Below are 26,697 nucleotides of genomic sequence, written 5' to 3'. Positions count from 1 at the left end.
GCCCGATGGATGGTGGGGTGGGGCTTACTACTGCCTCTTCCCGTTCACGTGACAGAGGCTTATAAGAGGCACAACAGCAAACTAAGCAAAAGAATACCAACACCGGGGCTGGGGATGTGGCTCAAGTGGTAGTGCGCTCGCCTGGCATGCGCAGGGCGCTGGGTTCGATCCTCAGCACCACATAAAAAAGAAAAATAAATAAAGATGTTGTGTCCACTGAAAACTAAAAAAATAAATATTAAAAAAAAAAATTCTCTCTCTCAAAAAAAAAAAAGAATACCAATACCCACACAGGCACAGCAGGACACATCATGCAAAGGCAGCCAGACAACTCTGCCAGGCTGTCCCTCCTTGATGTCCTTGGTGGGCAAGTCGGCACAAGAGCAACAAGGCCACCCTTGCATTTCTAACCAGAGTGAGGGCAGCAGGCCAGTGCTGCCACCCTAAGCCCAGCCATGTGTAGCAGGAAGACACAGGATGAGACACGGAAAAAGGGAACACGGGTGTGCAACATGTCCTGCCTCACTGGTTTGCACAGCCTGGAGCGTGGCTAGGTGCACAGCTCAGCTCTGGTGTCCGCGGGCACTCACCACTGTAGGAAGGAGCCTCGGGGGAGCCCTGGCCAGTCATGCGTGCCCAGGCAGAGTGCACTGGGAGACGCCATGGACACAGTAAAGCGAAACCCCGACCACACTGCAGGTGGGAGAACGAGCAACACCTGGGACGCTCCCATTCTACTCAGGTGAGTGTGAAACAGTGAGAACTGGAAACAGGTTCTGCAGTTCCAACCTCTCTGCTCTGAACTGCCGGAGAGACGCAGACAGGACACTTCTGCTCACAGAAGGACCTGTGAGTGCATTTGCCACAGCAACTTCACTCTTCTTTTTCTTTCTGGTACTAGGATTGTCCTGGGCGCTCTACCACTGAGCCACATTCCAGCCCTTTTTGAGACAGGCTCCCACCAAGTTGCCCAGGCTGGCCTTGAATTTGCAAGCTCCCTGCCCCAGCCTCCTGAGTGGCTAGGATGACAGGAGTGGCCACTGTGCCCACATATACTTGACTGAGTAAATTAAGTTGCAGAGGGACGAAACAGAGACGACCACATCCCTGGGCCAGAAGTGTTGGTGGGGGGCGTGCCCATCCTGCCAGGCTCACCTGTCTTCCTCTTCCGTCTCACGGGGCCTCGAGGCGTCAGGGGGCGCTGGTACACTGCTGTGCTCAGGCCTGTTGCAACAGCCTCGATGGTCTCATCCAGCAGAGCAGACATGAGGTACCTTGGCACGTGCTGTTGCAAGATTCAGCACTGGTTAGTGGGCGTGTGCACTGAAGAACACCTTTCTGAGGCAGGGATAGTGCCACTACAGACCTGGAAAAGAGCCCTGGACACAGCCCACTAGAGGCAGCAAGAGAAGTTGGGATATCCTCAGGCTGCAGCGCCACCCTCCCTCCCACAGCCCAGGGCCCAAACAGCCATGAGGACACTGATCCCTTGCAGGGCTTCTGGGAAGCAAGCTTTGGGCCAGGACAGACTGGGAACGTTAGGCAAGTACCAAGGAACAAATGAAATTCCAAACAAGGAGAAGGAAGGGGACAGGTGAGAGCAAAGAGCAGAGCCCCAGGTGAGCCCTGGTGGAGCAAGGCACCATGTAGGTGTGCAGGCAAAGAGCCTGCAGGGGCCAGGAGGGGCAAGTGAATGAGAGAGAAGAGATTCAAGAGATGAGAAGGACAGCACCCAAGATGCAGTGGACACCGGAAGGAGCAAAGAGCCAGAGGGATGGACTGTGTGGGCTGCAGATGGGAATAGGTCACAGCTTTTCCAACACATCTGGAATTCAGGACACGCCTCCACACCCCAAGAGTAGAGGCACATCTAATCAGAGAGTGTGACACTGAGCACTGGGAGCTGTGTGTGCCAGAAAGCACACACAGCTCCCTCGACAGGGCCCTAGTGTGTGGGAAGAAGTCTCCTGAGGTCAGGTGGATTGCTTGACTGCTCATCATCAGGGTAACCCCCAAGTCCTGATCCACTTCTGAGACCACAGCACACTGGCCTGCTGGGCTGACTGCATGCAGACCTGGGGCATGGGGCATCTGTCTAGACCAGCACTGCCAACATGTCCACTCTGCCTTTTAGTACACCACTGGGGCCACTCTGGGCCAGACAACCTGGCATCACCCACCCACCTGGACCCTCCTGGCTGTGGAGATCCGGTTCCGGTTCACGGTTGCCCTCACTCTCTCACTCTGACGTGTCCTAGCGATGGCCCGGGTCCGGCCTGCGTTAGGCCGCAGCCTGCTGGTGGTGGGCACCACATCGGCCAAGAGCTGGGAGACCTCCTCCTCACTCACAGGACCGGCATCTCGGAAGAAGAGAACCCTGGGCTGCTGGGCCAGAGGCACTGCACACCACAGGCCCACCCAGGGGGCTACCCTGCCAAGGCAGGCCAAGGCACAGGACAAGGGCTCCTCCTAGGCTGGATCCTCCCAACCTCCAAATCACCAAGCCCACCACCCCCCCACAGATATACCACAATCCTCCAGGTCCTACCCAAGAAGGTATCAAGAAAGCCATTATCTCTGACAGAAGCCCTGGGGTGCTTCCCACCCATGAAAGCAACTCAACCCTGTGGCTCTTCTCTAGGACTATAGGCCCCATGGGGAAGGACCCAAGAGTTCCGTGGGACAGGGACAGCGCGTTACCAGCGGCAGAAGCAGTGGAGGGCACTGCACACTCTGGACAGAACCACTCGTCCACGGGCACCTCCCGCAGAGGGGGCTCTAAACACTCCATGTGGTACCTGTAGGACAAGAGGGTACAGGGGCTGTCAGCCTTGGTCCCTGAGCCCCACAAGCAAGTAAGCTGAGAAGACAGTATCTACATGTGAGCCACCTGCAGTGCACTCTGGTGTGGACAGAGCTGTGTCCCCATGTGACAGGAGGGATATCTATTTTGGTTGATGCTCACAGTTCCCTTCCCAAGGCAAGACACAGAAACCAACCTTCCCTGCTGTTCTCTGACAATAGATGACCCACTTCAGAGGGGACCTGCCTATGTAGGTAGGGGACCCTGAGGAATCCCACAGGGGCCTTGCTGTCAGCCCTTCACTCAATCATTATGTCAAGACGGGCATCCATGCTTCAATTACACCTACACAGTGAAGTCTCTCACCCTGCAGCAAGCTGTGTGCATGCTCTGTAATGCAACGGTAAACTGCCCTTCTCAGCTCTGCAAGCTGCAGGAGCTGCTCAACTGCACACATCATGTACCTGAGAGAACTGAGTGCAGAAGGTGGGTCAGCACATGAAGACAGCCTGGGCTGGCACCAGCACATAAAGCAGGGGCAGCCTTGGGGGCTCAGCCCCTGCTGTGTCTCTGATGCCACCTCCTGTGCCAGACCTGAACTGAACACTCAGCGCTAACTGCAGCACTGACTGCTTGATGTCGGGAAAACCGCCACGTCTGGAGTGGGAAGTCACTATGAGAGTTTAACAGGGAAAACCGAGTCTGAGTCTACGTTTATTAGTTGAAGCCCTAACCCTGGTGTGCTGTCTGGAGACAGGGTCTTTAAGGAGGTCTTGACTAAGCGGAGACTCAAAGATGGGGCTCTGATCCGAGATGACTGGGTCCTCGCAAGGAGGGAAGGCCAAGCGAGAAGACTGAGAGGAGGAGGGGCGTCACCAGAACCCCACACAAGACAGATGTGAGGCAGAGCTGCAGGAAGCCAGGCCAGCCCCTCTGGGAACACAGCACTCTGAGACACACTAGTGCTAGGATTGAATGCTGGGAAGAACCCTGGGTAGATTCTTAAAATCTTCCCTACACGTTCACAACTTCTTTCAAAGGACTCCAGGGACGGGGCTGGGGTTGTGGCTCAGTGGTAGAGCGCTTGCCTAGCACATGTGAGGCACTGGGTTTGAGTCTCAGCAACACAGAAATAAATAAAATAAAGATATATTAAAAAAAAAAAAAAGGGACTCCAAGGTCTCAGTAGGTTCAACTGGTGCCCCCCTGCTGAGCTCCAGCTGCCTTCAGAGATGCTGCTGCTCCATCCCAGCAACCCCAGCAAGTGGAAGTCACTTCTGCAAGCAACAAATGCCAACCAATGGCCAGGCCAAGCCTGCATTACTACAACTAACTCCAGAGAGGAGGACATGAACTGCAGGTTCAAATTTGGACATAGACCAGGAGGTGGCTGCAAGTTCCACCCAGTTACAGTGCAGGGACCAGCAGCTCAGCCCATACCAGAAGCTCTAGGCTCTTGGGAGTGCAAAGGGCGGGTAGATATGGCTACCAAGAGTGGACAAACCACTGACAGTGGGTAAGGGACGGGTGTGGTGATAAGTGGCCCAGCAAGCTTGTCTCCCTGTGAACCTATAAACTGGGTTGTGATTTTTATTTTTATTTTTTTAAATTCAGAGATAATCTGCAACTTGATGAATAAAATAAAAGGTACGTTTGGGGGCTGGGAGTGTAGTTCAGTGGTACAGCACTCGCTTAGGACGAGTGAGGCACTTGGTTCAATCCTTACACCACATAAAAATAAATCAATAAAACAAAGGTACTGTGATCATCTACAACTAAAAGACAAAAATTAGAAAAGAAGGAAAAGGTACATTTATAGGTAGCCTTGATTCCTTTTCAAAATGAATAATTAACTTTTGACTTGTAAGTTAAAAGACTTAACTGTAAAATTTAGCACACAGCAAATGTTAACAGTATGTGGATGCACAGAAGTACAGAACCATGTAATTATTAGTTTTCATTTTTTAAACCCATCAAATTTTTACATACTTGAGTTGCTTTATCTGCTAAATAATCCAATGACATAAACCAATATATTGGATTTACAAATGTAATGTACGTTTACAAGGAAAAACTGTAATGATGTTGTAAAATCCCCAGGAATCACTGTTAAAAAAGTTCCAGAATCAAAACCAAATACTGATTTAAAGAATGAGAGGGCTAGGGTTGTGGCTCAGTGGTACAGCATTTGCCCAGCATATGTGAGGCACTGAGTTCAATTCTTAGCATCACATATAAATAAACAAAGTTCCATCAACAAGTAATTAAATATTAAAAAAAAAAAAAAAAAAAGAACTGTAAGCTTGCTGAGCACAGTGGCACATGCCCATAATTCTAGCAGTTGGGAGTCTGAGGCAGGAGGATTGCAAGTTTGAGGCCAGCCTGGACAACTGAGTAAGTTGTTATTCAAAAATAACAAAAATAAATAAATATAAAAGGGTTGGAGGTGTGGCTCAGTGGCAGAACACTCATCTAAATGTGTGAGGGACTGGGTTCCATACCCAGCACCAATTTAAAAGATTAAAAAACAAAACAGGCTTGTGGTCAAACTCCTCAGCACCTCTCCAGCAGGCACAGGGGCTCTCACCCTGCAGCTAGGGCTAGGCCTGGCCAGGCCCCTCCTCCACGTGCTGGAGCAGCAATGGCAGTGCTTGTGCACAGAGGTCTGAGTGCTGAGTGCTGAGGTATCTATCTCCATGCAGCCCCATTTCTTGAGCTTTCGGCTGATGCTCACAGTGAGCCAGTGATCAAGTCACGACAGTGTGTCCAGGGTGGTGCACTAACAGTGTTTTGAGGACATCTGACCTGGCTGTACCCCAATCCTCCAGACTTACATCAACAGAATCAGCACATGACAGAGCTGGTGGCAGTGGTACACATCTGTGGTCCCAGCTACATGGGAGGTTGAAGTGGGAGGATCACTGGAGCCCAGGAGCCCCAGGCCAGCCTCGGCAACACAGTGAGACTCAGTTTACTTTCAAAACACAAAAACCATAAAACAAAACCAAAACCACAACCAGCACATACTACCCTCAGTACTACTCTCAGCAGCGAATACCTTTAGGAATCCTGAAGAGTAAACGATCAATAGGGTCAAGGCCTTCAGTGAACTGTGGGGAAATGTGGATTTAGGCTGAGTCTCTAAGGAAGGAGGGAGACAGCACAGTGCAGGTTTGAGAGCTGAGGTACAACCATGCCCAGTTCCCTGCATGGCACTGAGCTCCCACAGGCCATGACAAGGACACAGGTGACCCAGGTATCTCAGGAAGAGCAACAGGGGCTCGTGAACAAATGCAGGAATGAGTGGAGGGGCGGGGGGAGCAGCTGTGTCAGCCAAGTCAAGGCTACAGCTAGGTGACCATGACCATTAGCCACAGGCCAACCCCAATCCTCCAGTCTGAGGACATTACAGGTCCACCAGTTTCCTCGGCTCTTTGCACATCTTGAGATACATGCCCAAGAACAAGTTACCCATAATCCCTTCACCACAATTTTATAGTAGAAAAACTCTTTAAAAATCAATAGGCAAAGCCCTGGCAGGAGATCTAAACCCAAGAGATTAAATAACGGGGGACACCAGTAGATTCCTGCAGGAAGGGCCATGTGAATGCACAGCAGGCGTCCCTGGCTCTGCTACAGGGCTAGGGTGCACAGGGGAATCAGAAGCACACCCAGGGACAAGGCAGGCAGTGGTCACCCTGCTGCAGGCTAGCCACAGCCTCCTTCCCATGTTCTTCTCGCTCTCTTTTCTGTCTTGGTGTGTTCTGTGGCCTCAGCATGTTTTCAGGAAAGTGGACGTGCAGACAGCAGGAGTGGGGAGAGCCTGCAGTGTCTGCTGTCTGCTGGACTTGGTGCTGCTGCTGAGGGCAGGCAAGTTCAGCGCTTGAGGCAGGAGCTGTGGTGCCCCTCATCCCGCAGTCTGCAGCAGGCACAGGGGCAGACCCACCACCCTTACCCAGCGTCACAGCCATCGCAGAGCAGGAGCCGGTCCTCACGGTCGCTTCTGCCACACACCTCACAGAAGGTCGGGTCCTCCTCTTCCTCATGGGCTCTGGTGCTCTCCACTGGAATCTGAAGAGAGAACTGCCGGTAGTAATGGTGGAGACCCAGAATCTAGGTCAGCTTGTGGGATGATGTGCAGCTAATCCTGAGTGGCTCTACTGACCTAAGATCTATCTGGGCCCACAGGCCTGAAGTCCTGAATTAACAGAGTGATCTCCACGTTTTCTAAAGGCCAATAACTGTAAGGAAAAATGGCTCAACAGAAGGAAAGCACCACACATGGGGAGGGACCTGCAGTCCAGAGTGGGCAGGCAGGACACTGCTGGAGGGAGCACCTCGAGGCTCAAGTATGCTCCAGGAGACTGAAGACGTGAAGAGCAGAGGGCAGCTTTAAAGCAGCATGCCTCGACAGCAGAACTGGACAGGATGAGGCTCAGTGGCAGAGTGCACACCAAGCACACATGAGGCCCTGGTTCCACCCCAGCACCACACACACAGCTCAGAAACCACTAATAAGTAAGCAGACTCAGAAACATGCCTGCCAGAACACGACACCTTGGTGCATGGAGGCCGCCATGCGGTGAGAGCACATGCCCGACTCTACCCTCTGGACACCAAGGTCTTTAGACACTCAGGTGTCTGTGAACATGCTTTCTCCAATGGGATGCTTGTGTCAGGATAAAGAAGTCACGGACACCCACCAACCCTGCACCTGGCCTGCACAGCTAGAATTGGTCCCAGACCTCTCTCCAACAAGAGGCCCACATGCCACTGACACCTCCTTTAGGTAGGAGAAATGGCCTACATAACACATGTGCGAGCTGACACTGCCAGAGACCTCAAGCCACCCTCAAAAAGGGTTACATGATGGCCTGGGATACTGAGCCAGCAAAACATAGCAGCCACTTGCAGCCCAAACGCAAGAGGCCAGTGCAGGCACAATGCCATCTGTCCCAAAGAAATGTGCATCCAAGAGAGCCAGACTTCTATATCTGTGGTTTCTTGGACTTTGTATGTAAAAGAGTAGGTGTGTAGCTGCAAACACATGCCAGGGCTATCTAGGGTTCAAAGGCTCTGGGAAATCCCCACAGGCCTCTCAACACTGCTCATCACCGAGAGAAGAATGCTCAGGGTCAGGGCACTTGCCTAGCATGCAGGAGGCCCTGGGTTCTATCTCCAACACCGCACACACACCACAGAAGAGCAGATAAGCAGAGGCAAGTACAGGGGAGCAGAGGCAAAGACTGCCTCCTTCCAGTCTCAACAGTAAGCAATTAGCTCAGTACTCTCTGAAATCTGGCCCCTCTCCCCTCAGCAACCTCCTCTCTCCTGCAGCTGCTGAAGCCCTGTAATGAGGAGGGTGCAGAATACAGACCCAGGAACCACAACATCCCAGTCACTGCCGCACCCACAGCCTGAAGTTCAGACAGGCTTCAGCTCTGGGTTTGTGCTTGTGGCTGCAAAGGGCACTTCAGTGCATTGCAGAAAAGCATATAGCCAGCACCTCCTCACTTGAGGAAAGCAAATCACCCTTTAAAAGCATGCTCCTTCCCACAAGACAGGCACACAAGTAGGAAACAGGCAACATCTACACTTACCTTCTTTAAGATTTTACCACCAAACTGAGCTCGAATACAAATACATTTAAATATTGTTCGATCAACTGGACAGGAGTTGGCATTCTGTAAGAAATAAAAACTGCATCAGAATCCTGCAGAATCACCTTCACTGTCAGTACTGTCTTGGAAATTCATTTTGAAGTCAAGTTCTTTTTACACCAAAATTGTTCAACTGAACACCTCCATGTGCCAGGCCCTGTGCTGAGATGAAGGACACTGCACAGAGATTCGCCTGCCTGTGGAGCTGCCACCCAGGAGGGAGAAGAAAGCCGTGTGCCTGTCCCAGTTGAGATGCCAGTGGCAAGGACTAAGAGCGCAGGTGGGCGGGAAGGAGCAGAATGGGCGGCACTTTAGGGGCTTCCCCTGCCAGAGTCCCAAGACTGCTGCAGGCTCCCCAGAGCTTCTTTAGCATTTGTTTTCCTAGTGTGGATCCTAATCAGACACATGTTGCACCTGTTTTCTCCTTGCCTTGCCCAGTGTCTTAAGAATCCTCTACGGAGGCATCCTGTAGCAGTACAACATGCTCATTTGGGCTGTACATTTTGGTGAGTTTTGACAAATGTGTATTTCCCAGAACTACCACCCCAGTTCTGCCATCTTACCCACCCTGCATCCTGTTCCTACAGATAGTGCAGGAGAGCCTTCCCTGGTGTGTGTGTGTGTGTGTATGTTTTGGTACCGGGGATTGAACCCAGGGGCGCTTAACCACTGAGCCCCAGCCCCAGCCCTTTCTCGTGTTTTATTTAGAGACATGGTCTGAGTTACTTAGCACCTTGCTTTTTTTGTGGGGAGCTGCTCTGAATGATCACACCTTCCAGTCCTGATGCACCAGGCTCTGATCAACCACTGCATTCGTTGTGGCTTGGGCAGTGACCTGCTCGGACAGCAAGGCCAGTCTTCTGAGTAGGCCTACCTCTAGGGTTGAGCTACACTCACCTGTTCCTTTGTAATTCACCCCTTTGCCCTGTTTGGGATAGAATGTTCCATGGAAACTCCCTTTGTGTGTCCCCTTCTCTTGCTCTGTCTTTGGACATGGCCTTCCTAGATGTCAGTCAACCTGGTGACAGCAGACATCACCAAGCTAGGCTTAACCCCCTGAAACCTGACCCCTTGCCTCATTTGAATGGCTTCTCCACAATAAAAGGGTTCAGCATCTGCTCTCTCTTTCCATGACCCCTAAGGTCAGAGAAACCATCACAGGACCTAAAGGAAAAGGTATTTCTCTGTCTCTGTGTGATTATTTCATGCAGCCTAGTTCACCTGGAGTGACCCTCAGTGTTTTAGACATGAAACACGACAACTTTTGCTGAGGCTGGCTTTGAACTTTTGATCCTCCTGACTCAGCCTCCTGAGCAGCTGGGATTACAGGTGTGTATCACCACGCGTGGCTATTCCCTGGGGTTTCTTACAAATGGAATCACAATGTGAGCTGCTCCCACGGGGCTCTGCCCCTTTCAGTGGGCAGGGGTGGCCATAGCCACATGCTGTCTGGTCACCTGCCATGCCCATCTATCTGCATGCCAGTCTATGTGGACCTGGTGTGCACACCAGAGGCCTTATACATGATATTCCCCATGAGTCTGTGTTAACCGGGGCCAGCAAGGGGCACAGCCAGTGTTGCTGAGTGCCCTTCTCCTGACCTTCAGGTCTAACACTCTGCTAAGTGTGACAGAAATCCCTGCATTTTCTTCCAGAAGTCCCAGAGTTCTGCTTTCCAACTCCAGGACCTAGATCCACCTGGCAGTGTGGGGTGAGCTAGCCCAACATACCACTCACTGTCTGCCTTCTCCAACCCCAGAGGCTGCCTGATGCTCCAGTGTGTCAAGGCCTCTCAGAACCCTGTACTCTCTGTGCATCTGGCTTACATTCTGGACCATTTCAGTCAAATCACTTCAGTTTTACAAATCCCAACATCCAGGAAGCTAGGTCTCCCTTTTCAAAGCTATCTTGGCAGCTCTTGCTTTCCCAGCCTCCTTTAGGAGCTTCACCGTCCACCACATGCCATGGGCCTCCCAGCAGGACTCATAGAGCCTGTGAGTCACTGTGACCACCTCTGTGAACAGACTTCCCTTCTGGAAAGTGGTCTTCTCCATTCAGTTGCAATTGTTTTTAGAAAAGTTGCTTAAGTGTTTTATATATCTGGTTTCTTTCTTTTTTTCTTTCCTTTTTTGGGGGAGCAGTACTGGGGACTTAACTTGTGATCCTCCTGCCTCAGCTTCTGGAGCTGCTGGGATTACAGGTGTGTGACACTCTGTCTGGCTATTTCTATGTCCAATTTTTTATCTTCATGAACCTTATATCTAGCAATCTGGTTAAACACAGCATTTCAACAATTCATTTGTAAAATTTTACTGATAAGCTTATTCCTTGCACGTGCCTTCTCCTGATACATAGACCTTTAATTTTCCTTATTATTTTTCAACAAGTATCAAATAATTAATATATAGCAAATATGTCGTCTGGCACCCCAATTTAAACAAAGGCTTTGCTTGCCCAAAGAAAAACCTAACCTTGAATCTAATCCGGGTGGCACCCACCACAAAACAGGAAGTAAGAGAGACAGAGGAAGGCTCGAGCTCACAGAAGTCACCCCAGCACATGGGCCACAGGGATGGCACAACGCTGTCTACTCCCACCCTGAACCAACCATGCAGATGTTCCTAAGCTGTGGGGACACGGGACAGAAGAGGAGGGGCACTGGCAAGATCTTGTTGACATTGTAGCTAGCAGCTAGGGTGGGAGCATCTGAGTGGGGGAAGTAGCCATGAGACACTGACTTACCCTGGACCACTCGACAATGCAGTCCAAGCAGAAGTAGTGGGCACAGGTCTCTGGTGTGCCCACGGCCTGGTCTCTGAACACATTGAGACAAATTGGGCAGCTCTCCATATCCTCGTCAGAACTGAGAGTGCCCCTGGCTTCCAGCTTCCCCTGAGCATCTGCTGCTGCCACCAACGTTTCCACTTCATCTTCAGAATCTTGGGAACCTTGAAAGAGCGGAAACATTCCAACATTAGCAAACGACAGGAGTGGCTGTGTGAACAGGAACACTGGCTGCAAGTGGGCCCAACCTGTACTCAGGACAGGGGACTCTACTCGGTCCTAGCTCCTGATGGGACACACAGCCCTATCCACCTGCAAGGCCACAGTCATGGGGCACCCATGACCCTGAGGAGCCTGCCCTGCAGCCATGTATACCACCATTCCTCACCTGAAGCTTCTTCAACCACAGCTGCTTCTAAGCCAAGGGGACAGGGAGGCAGGCTAAGCAGCCATCCCAGGTCCTCCTACCGCAGCCCCATGATGCAAGGTGGTCCCTAGGGACCAGCACAGGTCTCAAAGACAGATCTCACTGTGGGCCTCTGAACATGCTGCCACTACACAGCTGCATGTGTCTCCAACAGTTCTTTCGAAAAACACAATCACAACGGGACCATCTGCCTTCAGATAAGACCTCCTTTCAGGGCCCCTTCTTCCTCTTCCTTTGGGATACAGAGGGCACACATTTCTAAGTGGGCCACTGGTTACATCAGATGTGGACTATTTCTAGAGGTTTGGTGATGGGGCCTGATCAACATGTAAGCAGCCAACACATTCAACATGTCTTCTCTTTGTCCTGCACTCCACCAGAGCAGTGCCAAACACAAAGGACCCACATTCCCCTGTACCACAAAAGCCGCTCCCACCAGCTCTAAGACTCTGCCCCCTGTGGTCAGGACCAGAGGAGGTGCTTGCATGTCGTCTCCAGGGCTCTCCTGCTACCCAGAAAAAGGAGAATTATCCCCAGCTGCCCAACCTCATCAGGTGAGTGCTTTTTTTTTTTTTAAACCTGGGAATTGAACCCAGGAATTCTACGACTGAGTTACATCACCAGTCTTTTGAGACATTCTCACTAAGTTGCCAAGGCTGGACTCACACTTATGATCCTCCTGCCTCCAAATTATTGGGATTACAGGCAAGAGCCACCACACACCTGCCAGATGAGCTATTTTGAAGTAGAATTTCTCTAGCTACTTGCAGAGACAGTAATCAGAGAAGAATGCTCCTGCTGGGCCAGAAAAACTGAAATAGCTAACACATGTGGCCAAGGCAGTGCGTGGCCCCCAGGAGCTGAGGACGGTCCCACCAAAAGCAGCCAGCAAACAGCACTTCAGTCTTTCAACCCTAGAAATACTGCCACCAGGCAGAGCTTGGAGGAGGACCTGAGCCTGAAGGGAAGTGTGGCCCGACCAATGCCTTGCAGTCAGCTGGTGGATACCAAGACTGACCAGCAGAAACACTGGGATAATGAATGTGCTGCTCCTGGTTCCTGAGTCTGTGGTGCCTTGTCACACAGTACTGGAAAACTAATAAAGGGATATGCACAACATTTTGGATAATAAATGGACAGTAGATTGACAAATGCCCTCAGCTTTCTTGCTTAGTGCCCACAGCAGAAGTAGGAGATGCCTGGTGATCAGATTCTTCCTATGAATCCCAAAGGCAAGGAACTGGTGACCTTAAGGCTGCCTGAGCTCGACACAGTGCCCAGCCCACAGAGCAATGCCTTTGGGTGTTGGACGATGACCCCTAGCATGAACAAAGAGGAGAAGGTGGGCGAGGCCCTGAGCAGTCTTCCTTGCTGGGGCTACTATAGAATACCTTGGACAAACAAAGGACCACAAGGTGTAGATAAGCACTAACCCCAGCAGGACAGCAGGTGGCTGGCCTGAGACACCAGGGCATGGAGACTCTGCCAAGAGTTCAAGGAGAATTGCATGGAGACTACTCTTGAGAGGAGACAGGGCCGCATGCCAGACAGAGGAGGCCTGTCCCGCAGCAGAGCAGCTGTGAATGTACTGCACGATCACAACAATCACTACAAACAATGATGACCGTACTGTCTGGAGAGCTGGAAAACAAGGACCGTGGGATGAGGCAGCGGGTCCGAGTTCAGTTGTCATCTCTTATGGTAAGATTTGAGAGACACTAGCTCAAGCTGGGAATGCAACAAACAATAGGAAAAGCAACTGATGTGTTTCAGGAGCCAACACCAAGGCAGGAGAGCCAACAGGCAGAGTAGACACAGGCTGCCCATGGCAGGGAGACTTGGTACACAGAAGCCCTTGAGGGACTTCCTCCTCAGCCACTGGGGCACCTCCTGCCTGTTGTTCCTCCTGCTGGCGTGGGAGGAACACGGTGGGGTGCCTGCCCACACTCAGCTGAGGTTCTGGTCTCTGCCTACCGTCCTACAGTAACAAATACTCCATCCCTGACCCAAGTCCACCCTGCCCAGCCAGCTCCTGTCCTGTAAGCTGTGGCTTAACTTTGTTTCTCGGGAAGCTTTCCTCCCCTACCAGGCCTGGAGTCTTCCCCTCCAATGCCTACCAGCTCTGGGTCAGCAGGGATCCTGGGTAAGCTTACACCTGCCTTCACTCCAGCCACAAACAAGAGTCTCTGGCACTGAAGCTTCCAGGAATGGTCAACAGGGAGTGACTTCATAGCACTCAAGTGTCCTCTGCCCTTAGCTCAGGCAAGGCCAGCACCCATGCCAAGATCTGCTGTAGGTGGGACAAACCCAACTCAACACTAGGAAATAGGTACAAAATCCCCATCAGTGACCTTTACACCCAGGACAGAATCTGCAATTCTTGCTCAGAATTGGAAGTCCAACCTGGGGAAGTGGGTGGTAAGCACACAAAGCTGCTGGCTCATAATGCATCAGTCCTACTCCACAAACAAGGGTCACTTTTCTGGAACACTCAAACACTAACAGCCATCATGAAAGACTGAGGCACACTTTTGGACTTCCCACAACAGGAAGGCAGAGGTGGGCCTGACTTCTAGCTACACTGAGGCCCTCCTCTGGGGAGGGAGGGCAGCACCTGCTCAGGGCAACGCAAGAAGCCATAGCACTGTGCCACAGCACATATGCCCTTCAAGCACTGGTCCTGCAGGAGTCTACACACCCCTCAACCACTGTATGTGGGCCGTAAACCTCTTAAAAGCCCTGAGACATGCTTGTCAGCTGTCAGACAGAACAGAGAATGCGCCACTGCATGGAGTCACTGCCACACCCATGTGGAGGTCTGGTGGTCCTGGGCACATCCCCTGGGGCACAATAGACTGTCCAGCGCCTGAACGGCAAGCCCAAGCCCTCGTGGCGGGGGACAAGGGCTGCCAAGACCTCTATTTGTGGCACCAGCTTCTAGTCTGGTTGCGTGTGCCTGCAGTGTGTGCCACTTGATGTTCTAGATATTTTAGTTTCACCCTAACAGAAGAGAAGCCTGGAGGACCATGTTGTTGAGCTGAACTTCCAAACAAAAGACTGCAGCAGAAATGAGCCACTGTCTGCGGGCTTCAGGAGTGGAGAGCAAAGACTCTCCCCACAGCTTAGTGAGTACAGCTACCCAGGTTCTGCCAAATGCTGTCCCCACCCAGCCCACTCAGATGCCAGCAGGCTTACCTGATCCATCTTCTGGGTCTTCCTCCTCAGAGGCTGCCTCCTCATCCTCTCTGTCTGAGCAGTCTCCATGCTCACTGCCCGTGTCGTCCTCAGAGTCCCCACTGTGACCATCGCTGCTTTCTTCTAGACCTATGTCACCAGGGGAAATCACAGACCGTGGGGGCAGCGTCACAGCAAGGCAGCATAGAGCCAAGGATGCTCTGCGCATGCACAGGAGAGTACAGGACACCTGCCACGGGGCAACTGGGACAGGTGGAGATGAGTGAAGGGAAGAGGGGAATGCCCAAAGTCCTTTTGTCCTGCATGTGTTGCCTGCATTAAAACTAAGACAAAAGACTGGGTGCAGGAGACTAAGGCAGGAGGACGCTTGAGCCCAGGAGTTCAAGGTAGGCCTGGGCAACACAGAAAGACCCTATCCCAAAACACCAAAAATAAACAACATGACAAAAAGAATCAATGTACTACACTTCTACAATTTAAATTCAAAGAATAACTTTTTTAAAGGGTTGAAAACTGAAAACTGACACACACAGACAACCTCCTGGAACAGCAGATACCCGAAAAAACTCTAGGCACCAGAATCCACCAGGGACATCCCTCCTAGCCAGGGCTCACCAGCACTGCTGGCCAGGTCTGCAGGGCCCACCCGGGGGCATCCATCCGGACACGGGCTCTGTGCCACAGGCTGGTCCAGGCTGTCGTCATCCATCGTTGCACATTGGAGCTCAGCTCTGAAAGAAAGAGGAGCCAGGGAATCTCCAAAGTGTCAGGGCTGCAGAGCCCCAGAAAGAACAAGTCACTCTCTCCTGTCATGTTCCTGGTGCTGGAACTTTCCGTGCATGTTGTTTGAGGCATAAGACAACACATGCAGCAACTCAACCACACAGAAAGATACTACAGAGCCAGGTGGTAACCACACCTGTATCCCAGAGACTAGGGAGGCTGAAGCAGGAGGATCACAAGTTTAAGGCCAATCTCAGCAACTTAGCAATACTCTGTCTCAAAAACGGATGGGGATGTAGCTCAGTGGTAGAGTGCCCTTGTATTCAATACCTAATACCAAAAAAAAAAAAAAAAGATACTGGCTCCTACAGAGCCACATGCAAAGCCAGGTCCAAACACTGGAGGATTTGCCACATGTTGGTACAAGCACCTCAAGGAGTCCCAAGGCCAGAAATGAACAAAATGGATATTTCCTGGGCTGAGGCATAGTGGTACTTGTCAACTGAGGCCTGGTCACCAGGAAGCTGTCTGCCTTCCACTCCATGGGTGCGTCACTCTTGGCCAAGGCTGGGCCAGCAGCCTCTATTTAGCTGACCACTATCAGGAGGCAGCAAGACTCAGCAGAGGCACCTGGGGCCTTGATCACAAGTCAGTCCGTGGAGTCCTTGTAGTGCCCAGGCTGGGAGGCAAAGCAGACCAAGATCACACTGCTAGGCCCAGTCTTCAAACACGGCTCAACATAACCCTCCTTGTACCCCAGGGCCTCAAACTTTGATCCCCACAGAAGTCCAAAGAAGGGCCCTTTCTTGTCAGCGCTGCTCCCTTCAATTTCTAGGTGGCCCTAGAGGAGATGCCTCTCATGTGGAATTCACTCAGGAACCCAACAGAACACAATGAAGTCTACTGCAGCACCACAGGCTTCCCATGAGACCCCCACCTCTGAGGCAGGAGAATGGGGATGGGCTTGACTCTGCAGTCAGATTCACTTCCCTCCCTAGGCTGCAGAGACTCCGTGTCCACTGCAGTGGCTGGGAGTGGGCTACTACCCCTAGAGTCACCTTCTCACCAGTCCCCTATCACCTCCCCACATGATGGGCACTACAGAGCTCCAAGTCCTCCAACGCCTGCTAATCAGCAAGGGAATGCTCCTTTGAGGAAAGCGCCAATGGACAAATGTCACTACTATCAAAAAATGGCGAACCAAGACGTGGTTTTGCCAAATTAACTTTTCCTCTCCCTGCTGCCCCAAAGTTAAGATAATTGGCCAAATCCCCACTCAGAGAAGCGTCTGCACCCTGCTGCTGGTGAGTTCAGAAATCTGGTAGGGAGTGCTGGCCAGATTCCTGCTGGAAAACTGACCCAAGGAGGCACAGGCAGGCAGGCAGTGAGACCATGCTATAGCCCATCCAAGATGATGACAACTCTCCCACACTGAGACCCAGCATTGGCCACGGATCTCAGGTAAAAGGATCTGTAAAGCTCTGGCCAGGCCTCCTGCTCCACTGCCTGCTCTGCCCTGACTGCATGCAGGTAAGGAAGGTGGAGAAGCACACACCAGCCTAAACAGGATATACTTCAGGGAGACCAAGAAATGTGACCCCAATACGACCTAGGTAACAGCAGGGCAGAGCTGGGAGTAGTTCTAGGGCCTAACTGGTGGACAGCAAATCCCTCACTTAAATGATGTATTACACACAAGGTCAAACATATGAACACAGAACTCCTGTCTTCTCTCCTGATGGACTGTGACCAAGAGCCACAAGAAGGGACAATGGCAGGACCTGTCTCAGAGGGCTGCCTGGAGAATCAGTGAGGCAGCAGCAGAGCTAGCACACAGGAGTTTGCCAGAATACCAGCTTGGGAAAGAGGCTGAGCTCCAGGAAAGCATGCGCCTGGGGGCTATGTCCTGAGAGGTCTGCAGCCTCCGCTCAGCCTGAGGCCCACAGCCAAAGAACACTATGGCCCACTACCACGGCGTTGGAGGCTCAGGTTGAGAAAGCTGAGCAAAATTCTTTCTGGATGTCACAAAACCCAAGTGGAGGCAACAACTGGGGCCTGCACGCAGGAGAACAAAAGAAGCCAGCAGCCTCCAAAGACACCTCTGGAGCAAGCAGCAAGGACAAAAACCACAATCCGGGGCCACCAGTCTCCCTTTCCCCACCAGAAAGCCCAGCCAGAACACGGTGCTAGTGGGTACCTCTAGCTTAGTTCTTTCTAGTCCCCCAGCAGCTCCAGCTTGGGCAGGCCCACAGGGGTTCATCATCCCCACCGCTAACCATCAGAGACCAAGGCCTAAACCATTCCTGCAGAAAAGCCCATAGTCCTTCCTGGTTGTCCTTGGCAGAACTGGCAGAACTCCTTCAGAGAGATGTTGTGACTCTCCTGCTCAGCCTCCAGGTTTCTGGGAGGTCAAGAGAAAAACAAGAAAACTGAAAAGGCTATTTCCCCCTTCAAACTCAGAGGAACCACTGAACCTGCAATTCCAACTGTTATGGAGGAACCAAAAGGGCTACACTGGTGCCAAGACCAGAGCCTGGGTGCCCATTCTGGGCACTGTGCAAGCCTGCAGCAAGTCCAACTTCTTCACTCAGGCTTCGTCCCTCCCATTCACCTCCTACCACAGGAGACAGGAAACCTCAAACTGTAAACTGTCGTGAAACTCAACAACTTGGAGACTATAAGTCTCCAATGAGTTGAAATGGACCCCGTGGTACAGCGCAAAAAGGTGCCACGTGCTGTTACTTTGACTCAGTCTTCTTCCTCTAATAAAGAAAACCAAGTGGTCCATGAGAGAGGGAAAGTATGTCAAGTCTCAAGCCAAACCCACCTCAGCCTCAAACCCTATCCATGCCACCAGTGGTGAACATGAGTCCCCAGCAAATCACTGTTGTCTACTGCAGAAACAAGGGCACATAGGCTCGGCAAAAGCTTCTGAAAAGAGCAGGGCAGTTGAGTGAAAGGATGAGGGAGCAGCTCTGGCTCTGCCTCCGTGAAGCTGGCAAGTTACTCAGCCTCTTTGGGCTCCGAGCTACTCCTCGGACGACAGCCCTGCCGAGGCTGCCTGGGGACGGCTGAGGCTGAGTAAGAGACGTGCAACTCTGCCGTCAACCACAGCCCCGGGCAAGAGCGGGCCAGGCCGACCAGGGCGACGCCGACCGGGAGCTGGGACCAGGCAGCACGGCCGCACTTGCCCCGCGCCGCCCCGTCCCTGCGGCCGCGGCCAGGGCGTCCCGCCGCGTGAGGCTCCCGGGCCGGCGCCAGGCCTCGGGGCCCGCCCGCCCGCGCGCAGGCCTCCCCGCCCCGCAGGCCGCAGACAAAGCGCGCGGCGCCCGCGGGCGGCCAGCACGGCCTGGCGCGGCAGGGACGCCGGGCCGGCGCGGTCGCCGCACGTACCCGGGAACCTCGCGCCTACCGGGCGCACCCGACGCTCCCGCCGCCGCCCTCGGAGCGACTCCGCGACTAGGCCAGGTCGCGGTCGCCGTCGCCGCCGCCTCCGCCGCCGCGCGCTCCCCGACCCGGAAGTGCATAACCCGATTTCCGGTGCCCTCCGCCCCGCCCGTTGGCGGAAACCACTGGGACAAGAACGGGTAAGGACCGCGGTCGGGGCGTCGAGGCGTCGGCCGGCCCTTCCTCCCTAAAAAGCACTGGTTAGTGCAGAACCGCCGTCCAGGAAGAACATGGTTCCGAAACATTCGTGCTGCTTAGCCCTCGCGGGCGCGCCGGCCGAACCGTGTCCCCCGCTGCCTCAGGTGGTGCAGTCCGACCGCCCAGAGCGAACGGGAGGGCCTCCTGCGGCCCAGAGCCCCGCCCAGGCCCCGCCCCCTGATGGCCCCACCAGACCCCGAGTGCCCCGGGGCAGGGCGTCCCGCCTCTGCGGCGCGCAGCTTTGCTCCGGCCACTGTTGAAAGATCTTGCCTGGACTCAGGATGGACGCTGTGTGCGGGCTCTTGAGCTGCTGGAGCACGGCAGAGAATGAGCCCCCATCCCCGTCGCCTCCAGCCCAGTGGAGGGAGACACAGTAAACCAAGAACACTGTAGGGAACTCAGCTGTATGGTAGGGGTGAAGGTGATTTGTGCTCTAACAAAAAGCCTGCGGAGTCGGGTGGTGGCTCAGAGCCAGAGCTCTCGCCTAGCATGTGCGAGGCCCTGGATTCGTTCCTCAGCACCACGTAAAAATAAATAAAATAGGGCTAGGGTGGTGGCTCAGCGATAGAGCGCTCGCCTAGCACATGAGAGGTCCTAGGTTCGAACTTCAGCACCACATAAAAATAAATAAATAAAATAAAGGTATTGTGTCCAATTACAACTAAAAAATTGAATATTTTTTTAAAAAAGACTGCGGGGCCGGGCGTGGTGGCACACTGGGGTGCTGCACAGGTGATTGGCCCTGGCTTATGGACCCCTCAGGCCTGTGCATAAAAGCAAGCAAGGTACAGGGCGACTGGGGGACTGGGACCCCAACCAGGACAGGACCACTGGTTTGGAAGGAATGGCTCCTGGTAGATGTAGAAGACAGCTGGTTTGCTGAGGGTTGGCTGTGAATGCCATGGAAGGGAAAGGGAAAGGAAGACTGAGGGCAGGGAGATGGGAATGTATTCAGGGGAGGGAGTAAGCTGGGGGAATCCTGTGGGTACCGGACAGTGCAGAGGAGATGTTGAGAGGGCAAAGGCTGCACTGGAGGTAAAATAGGGCGGTGGGGGAATAGATCTAGAACCACAGGCTTCTAACATTAAGAGGTCCAGAGTCCTCAAAAGAGACCAATAAATGAATAAGTAAATAAACATTTCAAGGGTGGTGGGAATGGAGGACTGACAGAAGCAGGAGAGAGTCTGTAACCAGGAGAAACAGGCACTTGGATCAAGGAGAGAGTCCTTGTGGGAGTGAGATGGGGGTTGCTGGCCCCCATGTCCCAGAACAGCAGTGCTGAGGGCAGGGGCTGACCAGAGGATAAAGGGAATGAGAAAACAGCACAATGAGCAGCAACCAGGTTGCAGCCACTTAACTGTGAAGGGAGGTAAAAGTGGATGGAGGCAGTGCAGAGGGAGCAATGTTGAGAGGGTTTTTTTGTCTGTTTGCAATGGCTGAAACATCACCGATGCTGTAGGCTAAATGGAAGGAAGGAAGGATGGTGCCACAGAAGGGTACTCAGGAATAAGCTCTCTACTCTTGATGGGCCAGAGACCAGAATCTGGATGGATGGTTTCCTCAAGAGTCACCCAGGCACTTTGAGTATCCATCCGTTATCTGACCTCAGGCAAGTCCCTCTCTGCTGTCTGTGCCTTAGTGTCCTTGGCTGTAAAATGATGTTGATGGTCATATGTACCCCAGAGGTCATTGTGAGGATCGAGTGGGTAAGTACTGGAGAGAGTTTTGGATGGGTCCAGCATGGTAAAGAGGGGGTGGCACCCTAGCCCTCCTTGCAGGAATGGTATCTGATCATCCCTCCTAGTTTGGACAGCACATGTGTCAGCCCTTTTATGTGAATGTACCTGCCTGCTAAAGACAGTTAGATATAGGGGTGCTCACGTACACTGAGGCTCCTGGGAAAGAGGAAGACAGGCAGGTCCATTCAGCATCCCCCTGGACAGGGACCAACCTCTCCCACCTTCATTCACAGCTGCCCCTAGGACACAGCTGGAAAAAATTGCCAAAATAGACACATTCACACATAATGAGATGTGAAGAACATCTCAGAGAGCATCTTTGAGCAGTTTACAACCTACCCAGCTATGCCAGTTCAAGCTTAGGAATAAAAAGTGACCCCAAAGAGTATCCTGAGGCCAGACTGGACCCCAACTGAGCTAGAAACATATCTGTTGATGCCCTCCCTAAGGTGTAAAATGCCACCTTACCTGCTTGCAGGTAGATGCCTCACACCCTGTCAAGCACAGATATCTCCCATATACAACCCCCCTCACATTAGTCTTGTTACCTCTTATGCACACCAGTGAGTTGCCCACCTGCCAGCTCTCACATGCCATGGCCTGTGTGCACACACACATGCATTTTACCTACACAGACCTGCACCCTGCTGGATTTCTGGTTTGTGCTGATATGATGCTTCTGCCTCGTGCAGGCACAGACAGGCACAGATGTGGTGTACAGGAGGGTAGAGCTAGGGTGGGCGCTCCCTCAGTTCTGTATAGCCCAGGCAGCTTCTCCCAGAGTTCTGTCCAACCCTTTCCCTCTGCCATCAGGCCTGCACATACGTGAGACTCGGTGAGCACTAAGCCCAGGCATCACCTCCTGCCCCATTCTACCCCATCCCCAGGAGCAGGTATGGCTTCCAGAGCCAGGTAGATGCCCAAGAGAGGCTGAAGCAAGGGCAGGTGGAGGGAGGGAGTGGGGAGAGAACAAGGAGTTGAAACTCCCAGAGCCAGGAAGGGACAGGCAGCTCTATGTTCTCAGACCAGGGAAGGCCGGTATATGAGTGTTCTCTGACCATAACCCAGGTAGCTTAAAACAACAGAAATTTATTCTCTCACAATCCTGGAAAACAGAAGTCCCTGACCAACAGGTTCTGGGAGGATCTCTCCTGCCTTTCTCAGTTGTGGCTGGAGCTCCATGCATCCTTGGGTTGTGGTCATTTTACTTCATAGTCTCTGCCTCTGTCTTCTCATGGCCTTCTCCTCTGTGTGTCCTCTCCTTTGCCACTTATAAAGACACTGTCATTGGATTTAGGGCCACACAGGTAATTAAGGTTGATCCCATTTCAAGATCCTTCACTGAAATAATCTACAAAGACCCTTTTTCCAAATAAGCACAAATATATAGGCTCTGGATTTCAGGATGTGGATATAACTTTTTTTAGGGGGACACCATTCAGCCCACTATGGATGGTGAAAGGAGGTGCATTTTAGATTGGCAGGACTGGGGGTAAGGTGAAGGAGGCAGTCAGGCACTCGATTTTTCCCTGTCCTCTAGTTCCTGACTTCTTCCCTCAACTTGTGTTCTGCTCTGAAGATATGGGCCTCCTCAGGGATCCCAGTGGTTCCTAGGAGTTCCTTCAAGACTCATGTAATCCAAACCTTGTGGATTTCTCAATTTTTCTCTTTGTTCTTTTTTCTTTTTGGTAAAGGGATTTAACCCAGGGGCATCCAACCACCGAGCCACATCCCCATCCCTTTTTCATATTTTATTTAGAGACAGGGCCTCACTAAATTGCTGAGGCTGGCTTTGAATTTACAATTCTCCTGCCTCAGCCTCTCTAGCCACTGGGATTATAAGTGTGTGCTAGGGTGCCTGGTGATGGTCTCTCAATTTTTGGTGGGAGTGGAACTGAGTTGACCCCTGCTCTTCTCCCATCTGTGAATGATCGCACCTCACCACACTAAGCTTAAATTCGTCTCCACTATCCACGCTCCCAGGTCTGGGCTGGGTCAGACACCTCCTTGGGTGGCAGGTGACAGGCTGCAGCCCAGCCTGTGCAGGGGGCAGTGGAAGGAGGGAGAACAAAGAGTGGGGCAGTGGGTTTAGGAGCAGGTGGCTGAGTCTGAGTGGGCTGGTCCCTGGGTCAAGGACCTGAGTGATGTGAGGATAAAGGGGCATTAGCTGAGCCTACAGCAGGGAGGGCCAGGCTCTGAGGCCTGTGTGGCAGGTGCTGTTTGGTTGAGGGAGACAGGAAAACAAAGAGCTTATGAGGACCCCTGCCTTAGGAGCAAAAGTAGAGCAGGCATCTGCCTGCTAGATCAGGGGTCCTGGATAGCCCATGATTCCACCTCAGGAACCGCCTAGGCCGTGGTAGGGGCGGACTGAGCAGAGAAGGGCCAAGTCTCTCTTGGCCGCTACCTTGGGGCTCTGCTGCAGCAGCTGGCCCTGTGTGTCTTTGGGTAGGTGACAGTCTGCTCCCTTAGACCTTTTGAGTGCCCAGCAAGTACTCTTCTGTGTCCCTGGAAAAGACAGGGAAAAGCCCACTGAGAGCCCAGCACCCCTCGAGATGTCCCCTTCAGGCTCGGACTCTTCTGGAGGTTTCCTTCGCGATAGATCCCACGGGAGGGACCCGGAGTCCCCAGGAGTCGCCGGGACTGCCCCCGTCGGGGGTCATCTGAAAAACCAAACCAGACAGAGCTGGCGCTCCCTCCTGGGAGGCAGACTGAATTGCTTGTCCTTGGGGGCTCCCAGGCCTCCCAGGAGTTGGCAAAGGGCGGCGCAGGCAGGACAAGCGTTCCGAGGGCGCAGAGTCAGGGCGCGTCCAGGCGCCTCCCGGGTCACAGCCCAGGCTATGTACGCTCTGGGTTCTCCGAGAGGGGTGGACCTCTGACGGGGAGAGCCCCGAATCGGCCAGGCAGTAATACTGCACGGGGTGTGTGTGACGGGGGCAGCCTCTGGCTTGCAGGAGGTCCCTCCACAAGGGGCCCGCCTTGCCCCACTATCCACCGCATTGGGCGGGCGAAAGACAGAACCACCAGGCAGCGCCCCCAGCCCGGGGCCCAAACGCCAGGAGAACCCGGGCTGTACCAACGCGTGCGGGAGGGGGACCGCCTGGGCCGTACCACGCGTCCTGCCAGCGGGGGATGCCTCCCGACTAGGCCACCCCGCGACGCCCCGCCTGGCAGGTGGCAGCCCCTCCCCAGGCCGACGTGCAGAAAAGAACGCGCCGGCCTCGCCCCCGGAGGACCGCGCGGCGGTGGGCGGGGCGCGCTGCGCCCCCCTGGCGCCCACTGGCTGTGGCGCGGCAGGGCGGGCCCGGCTTGGCCGACCATTGGCTATAGGATAGGTGTTTTGCATATGGGGCGGGGCGGCGGGGCCCCGGCGGGGCTCCGCCGGGGGCGCGAGGGTAGCTGTGGCTGCCGCTGAAGTTGGTAGAGAGTCCGCGACGGCCCAGTGCCGGGGTCTCAGGTGACGCACGAGGGGTCCCAGGCTGGCGGGCGGGGCTCACCTCGGAGGCTGCCCTCCCCTGGGGAATTCGGGTATCGGGCAAGGCAGAGGCAGCGTGGCTAGGATGCCCAAGTTGGAGGGGGCGGGGGGCGACCCCTCCACTCGCCCGCCCGCTGGACTGTCCCTCCAGGCGCAGGGCAGCCACTGCCCACCGCACACTGCGCTGCTCCGGACCCACTGTGCGTGTGACAGCGGCTGATCTGTCTCTGGGCAGCGCGAAACCCTGGCCCCCTCGGTGACCTCGGTCTAGCGGGCAGGCCTGATCACATGAGGGTTGGAGGGTGCACACCTACACCCTGGGGGGAAAGGGCAGCTGGCCCTTGGGTGGGGACTGCGTCTACAGGCTTTTCTGTCAGAGCCCAGCAAGGATGGTGGGGGAGGGAAGGGGGACACTCAGGGGATTCTCCGTGTGTGGGAGACGGAAGATTGCGCCAGATACCCTCTTGGAGGGAACTTTCTTTTTCTTGTGTCCCAGGGTACCAGGCTATGCTGAGTTCCCAGGAGCCTTCATCAAGCTGTCCAAGCTCTGCACAGCCCTGGGCAGCAGGGGTGTTGTGATCTTCAGCCAACAGGACCCAGGCCTACAGGAACTGCCTCTGGGGACTTCCTATGGAAAGGGAGTGCAGCTTTGATTCTTCTGCAAATTTCTGCCATTTCAGTGAGGCAGTCAGGACTGTGGACTTCTTTGTGGGGCCCAGGGAACCAGCCCCTCAGAGAGTCCCTCTCTGCTGGGTAGGCTCAATCCACCCTGAAAATCTGGCTGAGGAGTGTCTAGAGCACCTGGTCTGGACACCTGTCCTTTCCTCTGGGGGCCGTGATGGTTGATGGCTGTGGCTGGAGCCAGGTCACCAGAGAAGGAGGAGTAGGCTTGGTCCAGACCTCACAAGGACTGTGATTGGCTTTGGAGGGCACTGTGCTGCTCCCAGTGTGGTGCCATGCCTTGAAGTCTCAGGAGGTGAGAGGAGGCTGTATGATCTTGGGCCAGGAACCTGCAGAGCTGACTTACTACCAAGCAGCCACTTACCTCTTCACTGAGCCAGGGGTCAATACTACCATGACCCTCAGTAGCTAGGGGCCACTTCTGGTCTGGGGGTAAGCAGGAGCCCTGAGGCCAGTGAGGCCTGGCTCTGCCCTCCTGCCAGACTGCCCAAGCATGAGCATGGCCTTGACTGTCTATTCTACAGGGACACCTGTGGGTGCCTGCCTCTGCTGGTGTGGATCTTGCCCTGCCAGGAAGCTTGACCCTTCTTCACTTTAGCATTGTCTTCAAAGTAAAAGTTTGAAACTCAAAACTAAACTTTTCAGCAATTCAAAAAGTTTTGCTTAGTGATCTGAAGCACTCAAACAACTGTTTTGGAGTGTAGGGTTTGGTCCACCTGGAATAGCCACCAAGGAAGGGGGCTAAACCCATTTTCCCATCCCAGAGCACAGCACCTGTCTGGTGGTTACGAGGAGTTAGCAGCTTTTATAGGGCCAGGAGCTGCAGGCCATGGACAGGGCCTGATAATGACTTCAGGAGAGACAGGTGTCCTTGGAAGAGTACCAGAAACTGGTGGTGTACACCGGCTTTGTGCCTGCTTCCCCTCAGGGAAAGGGGACACAGCTTAGACATGGGAGAACATGGCCTAGCCCCCAACCCCCAGCTCCCTGTGTATGGGGTGGTCTCTGGTTGACACCTGGCCTTGCCTCCTGTTGGTCTGTGGGGTTAGTTTGGGAGATGAACCATGATGGCTTCAGACTGATACCCGGAAGTGCATGCAACCGTCCTGAGTGTATGGGTGTTTGCAGGGGGCTGGGGTGGGTGGGTAGCAGGTCCCAGGCTGCAGCTAGAGTGGCCTTTGCACTCTGGGCATCACCCCCTGTGACCCTGTGTTTGGTCCCACAGGTCAGGCAGCAGCAGGCTCAGGTGGGAGAGCAGATAGGAGCAGTAGGCTGGGGATTCTGGCCTGCTGACACCAGGTTGGGAGCCTTCCAATTAATTCCCTGCTCCCTGCCTCTGGCAGGTAATACCCAGTCCCACTTGCTCCCCACATCAGTGGGCTTCTGGTGGCCCTGACCTCTGTAAGGCCCTGAGTGGCTTATTTATTACTCCAGCTCAAGACTTCCATGTCCCCTGCAGTCTGCTTTAGAGGAAGTGGGGAGCACTGGACTCAGCTCAGAAGCCACCCCAGGAGAAAGTTGAGTCTATCCAAACATGTCCTCCCATCAGATCCAGCAAAAGACTCCTG

General features: G+C 53.6%; 1 protein-coding gene and 1 long non-coding RNA gene across 6 annotated transcripts in view; one reads left to right on the top strand and one right to left on the bottom strand.

The window, feature by feature from the left end:
- The window catches only part of Phrf1 (PHD and ring finger domains 1), a 29,672-nt gene extending 10,573 nt beyond the window's left edge, over positions 1-19,099 (bottom strand). For 3 of the 5 annotated variants that reach the window (XM_071615881.1, XM_071615884.1, XM_071615883.1), the window contains exons 1-9: positions 18,986-19,099; positions 15,485-15,600; positions 14,870-14,998; positions 11,206-11,411; positions 8,404-8,487; positions 6,759-6,874; positions 2,701-2,798; positions 2,185-2,399; positions 1,156-1,285 (exon numbers count right to left, since the gene is read on the bottom strand). In XM_071615881.1, coding sequence (XP_071471982.1) covers positions 1,156-1,285; positions 2,185-2,399; positions 2,701-2,798; positions 6,759-6,874; positions 8,404-8,487; positions 11,206-11,411; positions 14,870-14,998; positions 15,485-15,578 — 1,072 coding nt within the window. In that variant the 5' untranslated portion in view covers positions 15,579-15,600; positions 18,986-19,099. The remainder of the gene's footprint in view (positions 1-1,155; positions 1,286-2,184; positions 2,400-2,700; positions 2,799-6,758; positions 6,875-8,403; positions 8,488-11,205; positions 11,412-14,869; positions 14,999-15,484; positions 15,601-18,985) is intronic. The other 2 variants (XM_027953557.3, XM_071615882.1) reach the window with 2 other exon arrangements.
- Positions 19,100-24,339: 5,240 nt separating this feature from the next.
- On the top strand, positions 24,340-25,766 carry LOC139707040 (uncharacterized). The gene is made up of 2 exons (XR_011708645.1): positions 24,340-24,430; positions 24,945-25,766. It is a non-coding gene; the product is annotated as an uncharacterized lncRNA (long non-coding RNA).
- The last annotated feature ends 931 nt before the right edge of the window (positions 25,767-26,697 follow it).

This window comes from Marmota flaviventris, chromosome 9 (assembly GCF_047511675.1).
Source record: "Marmota flaviventris isolate mMarFla1 chromosome 9, mMarFla1.hap1, whole genome shotgun sequence".
In the NCBI taxonomy this organism is placed as follows: Eukaryota; Metazoa; Chordata; class Mammalia; order Rodentia; family Sciuridae; genus Marmota; species Marmota flaviventris.
This window is presented reverse-complemented; position numbering and strand designations above follow the sequence as displayed.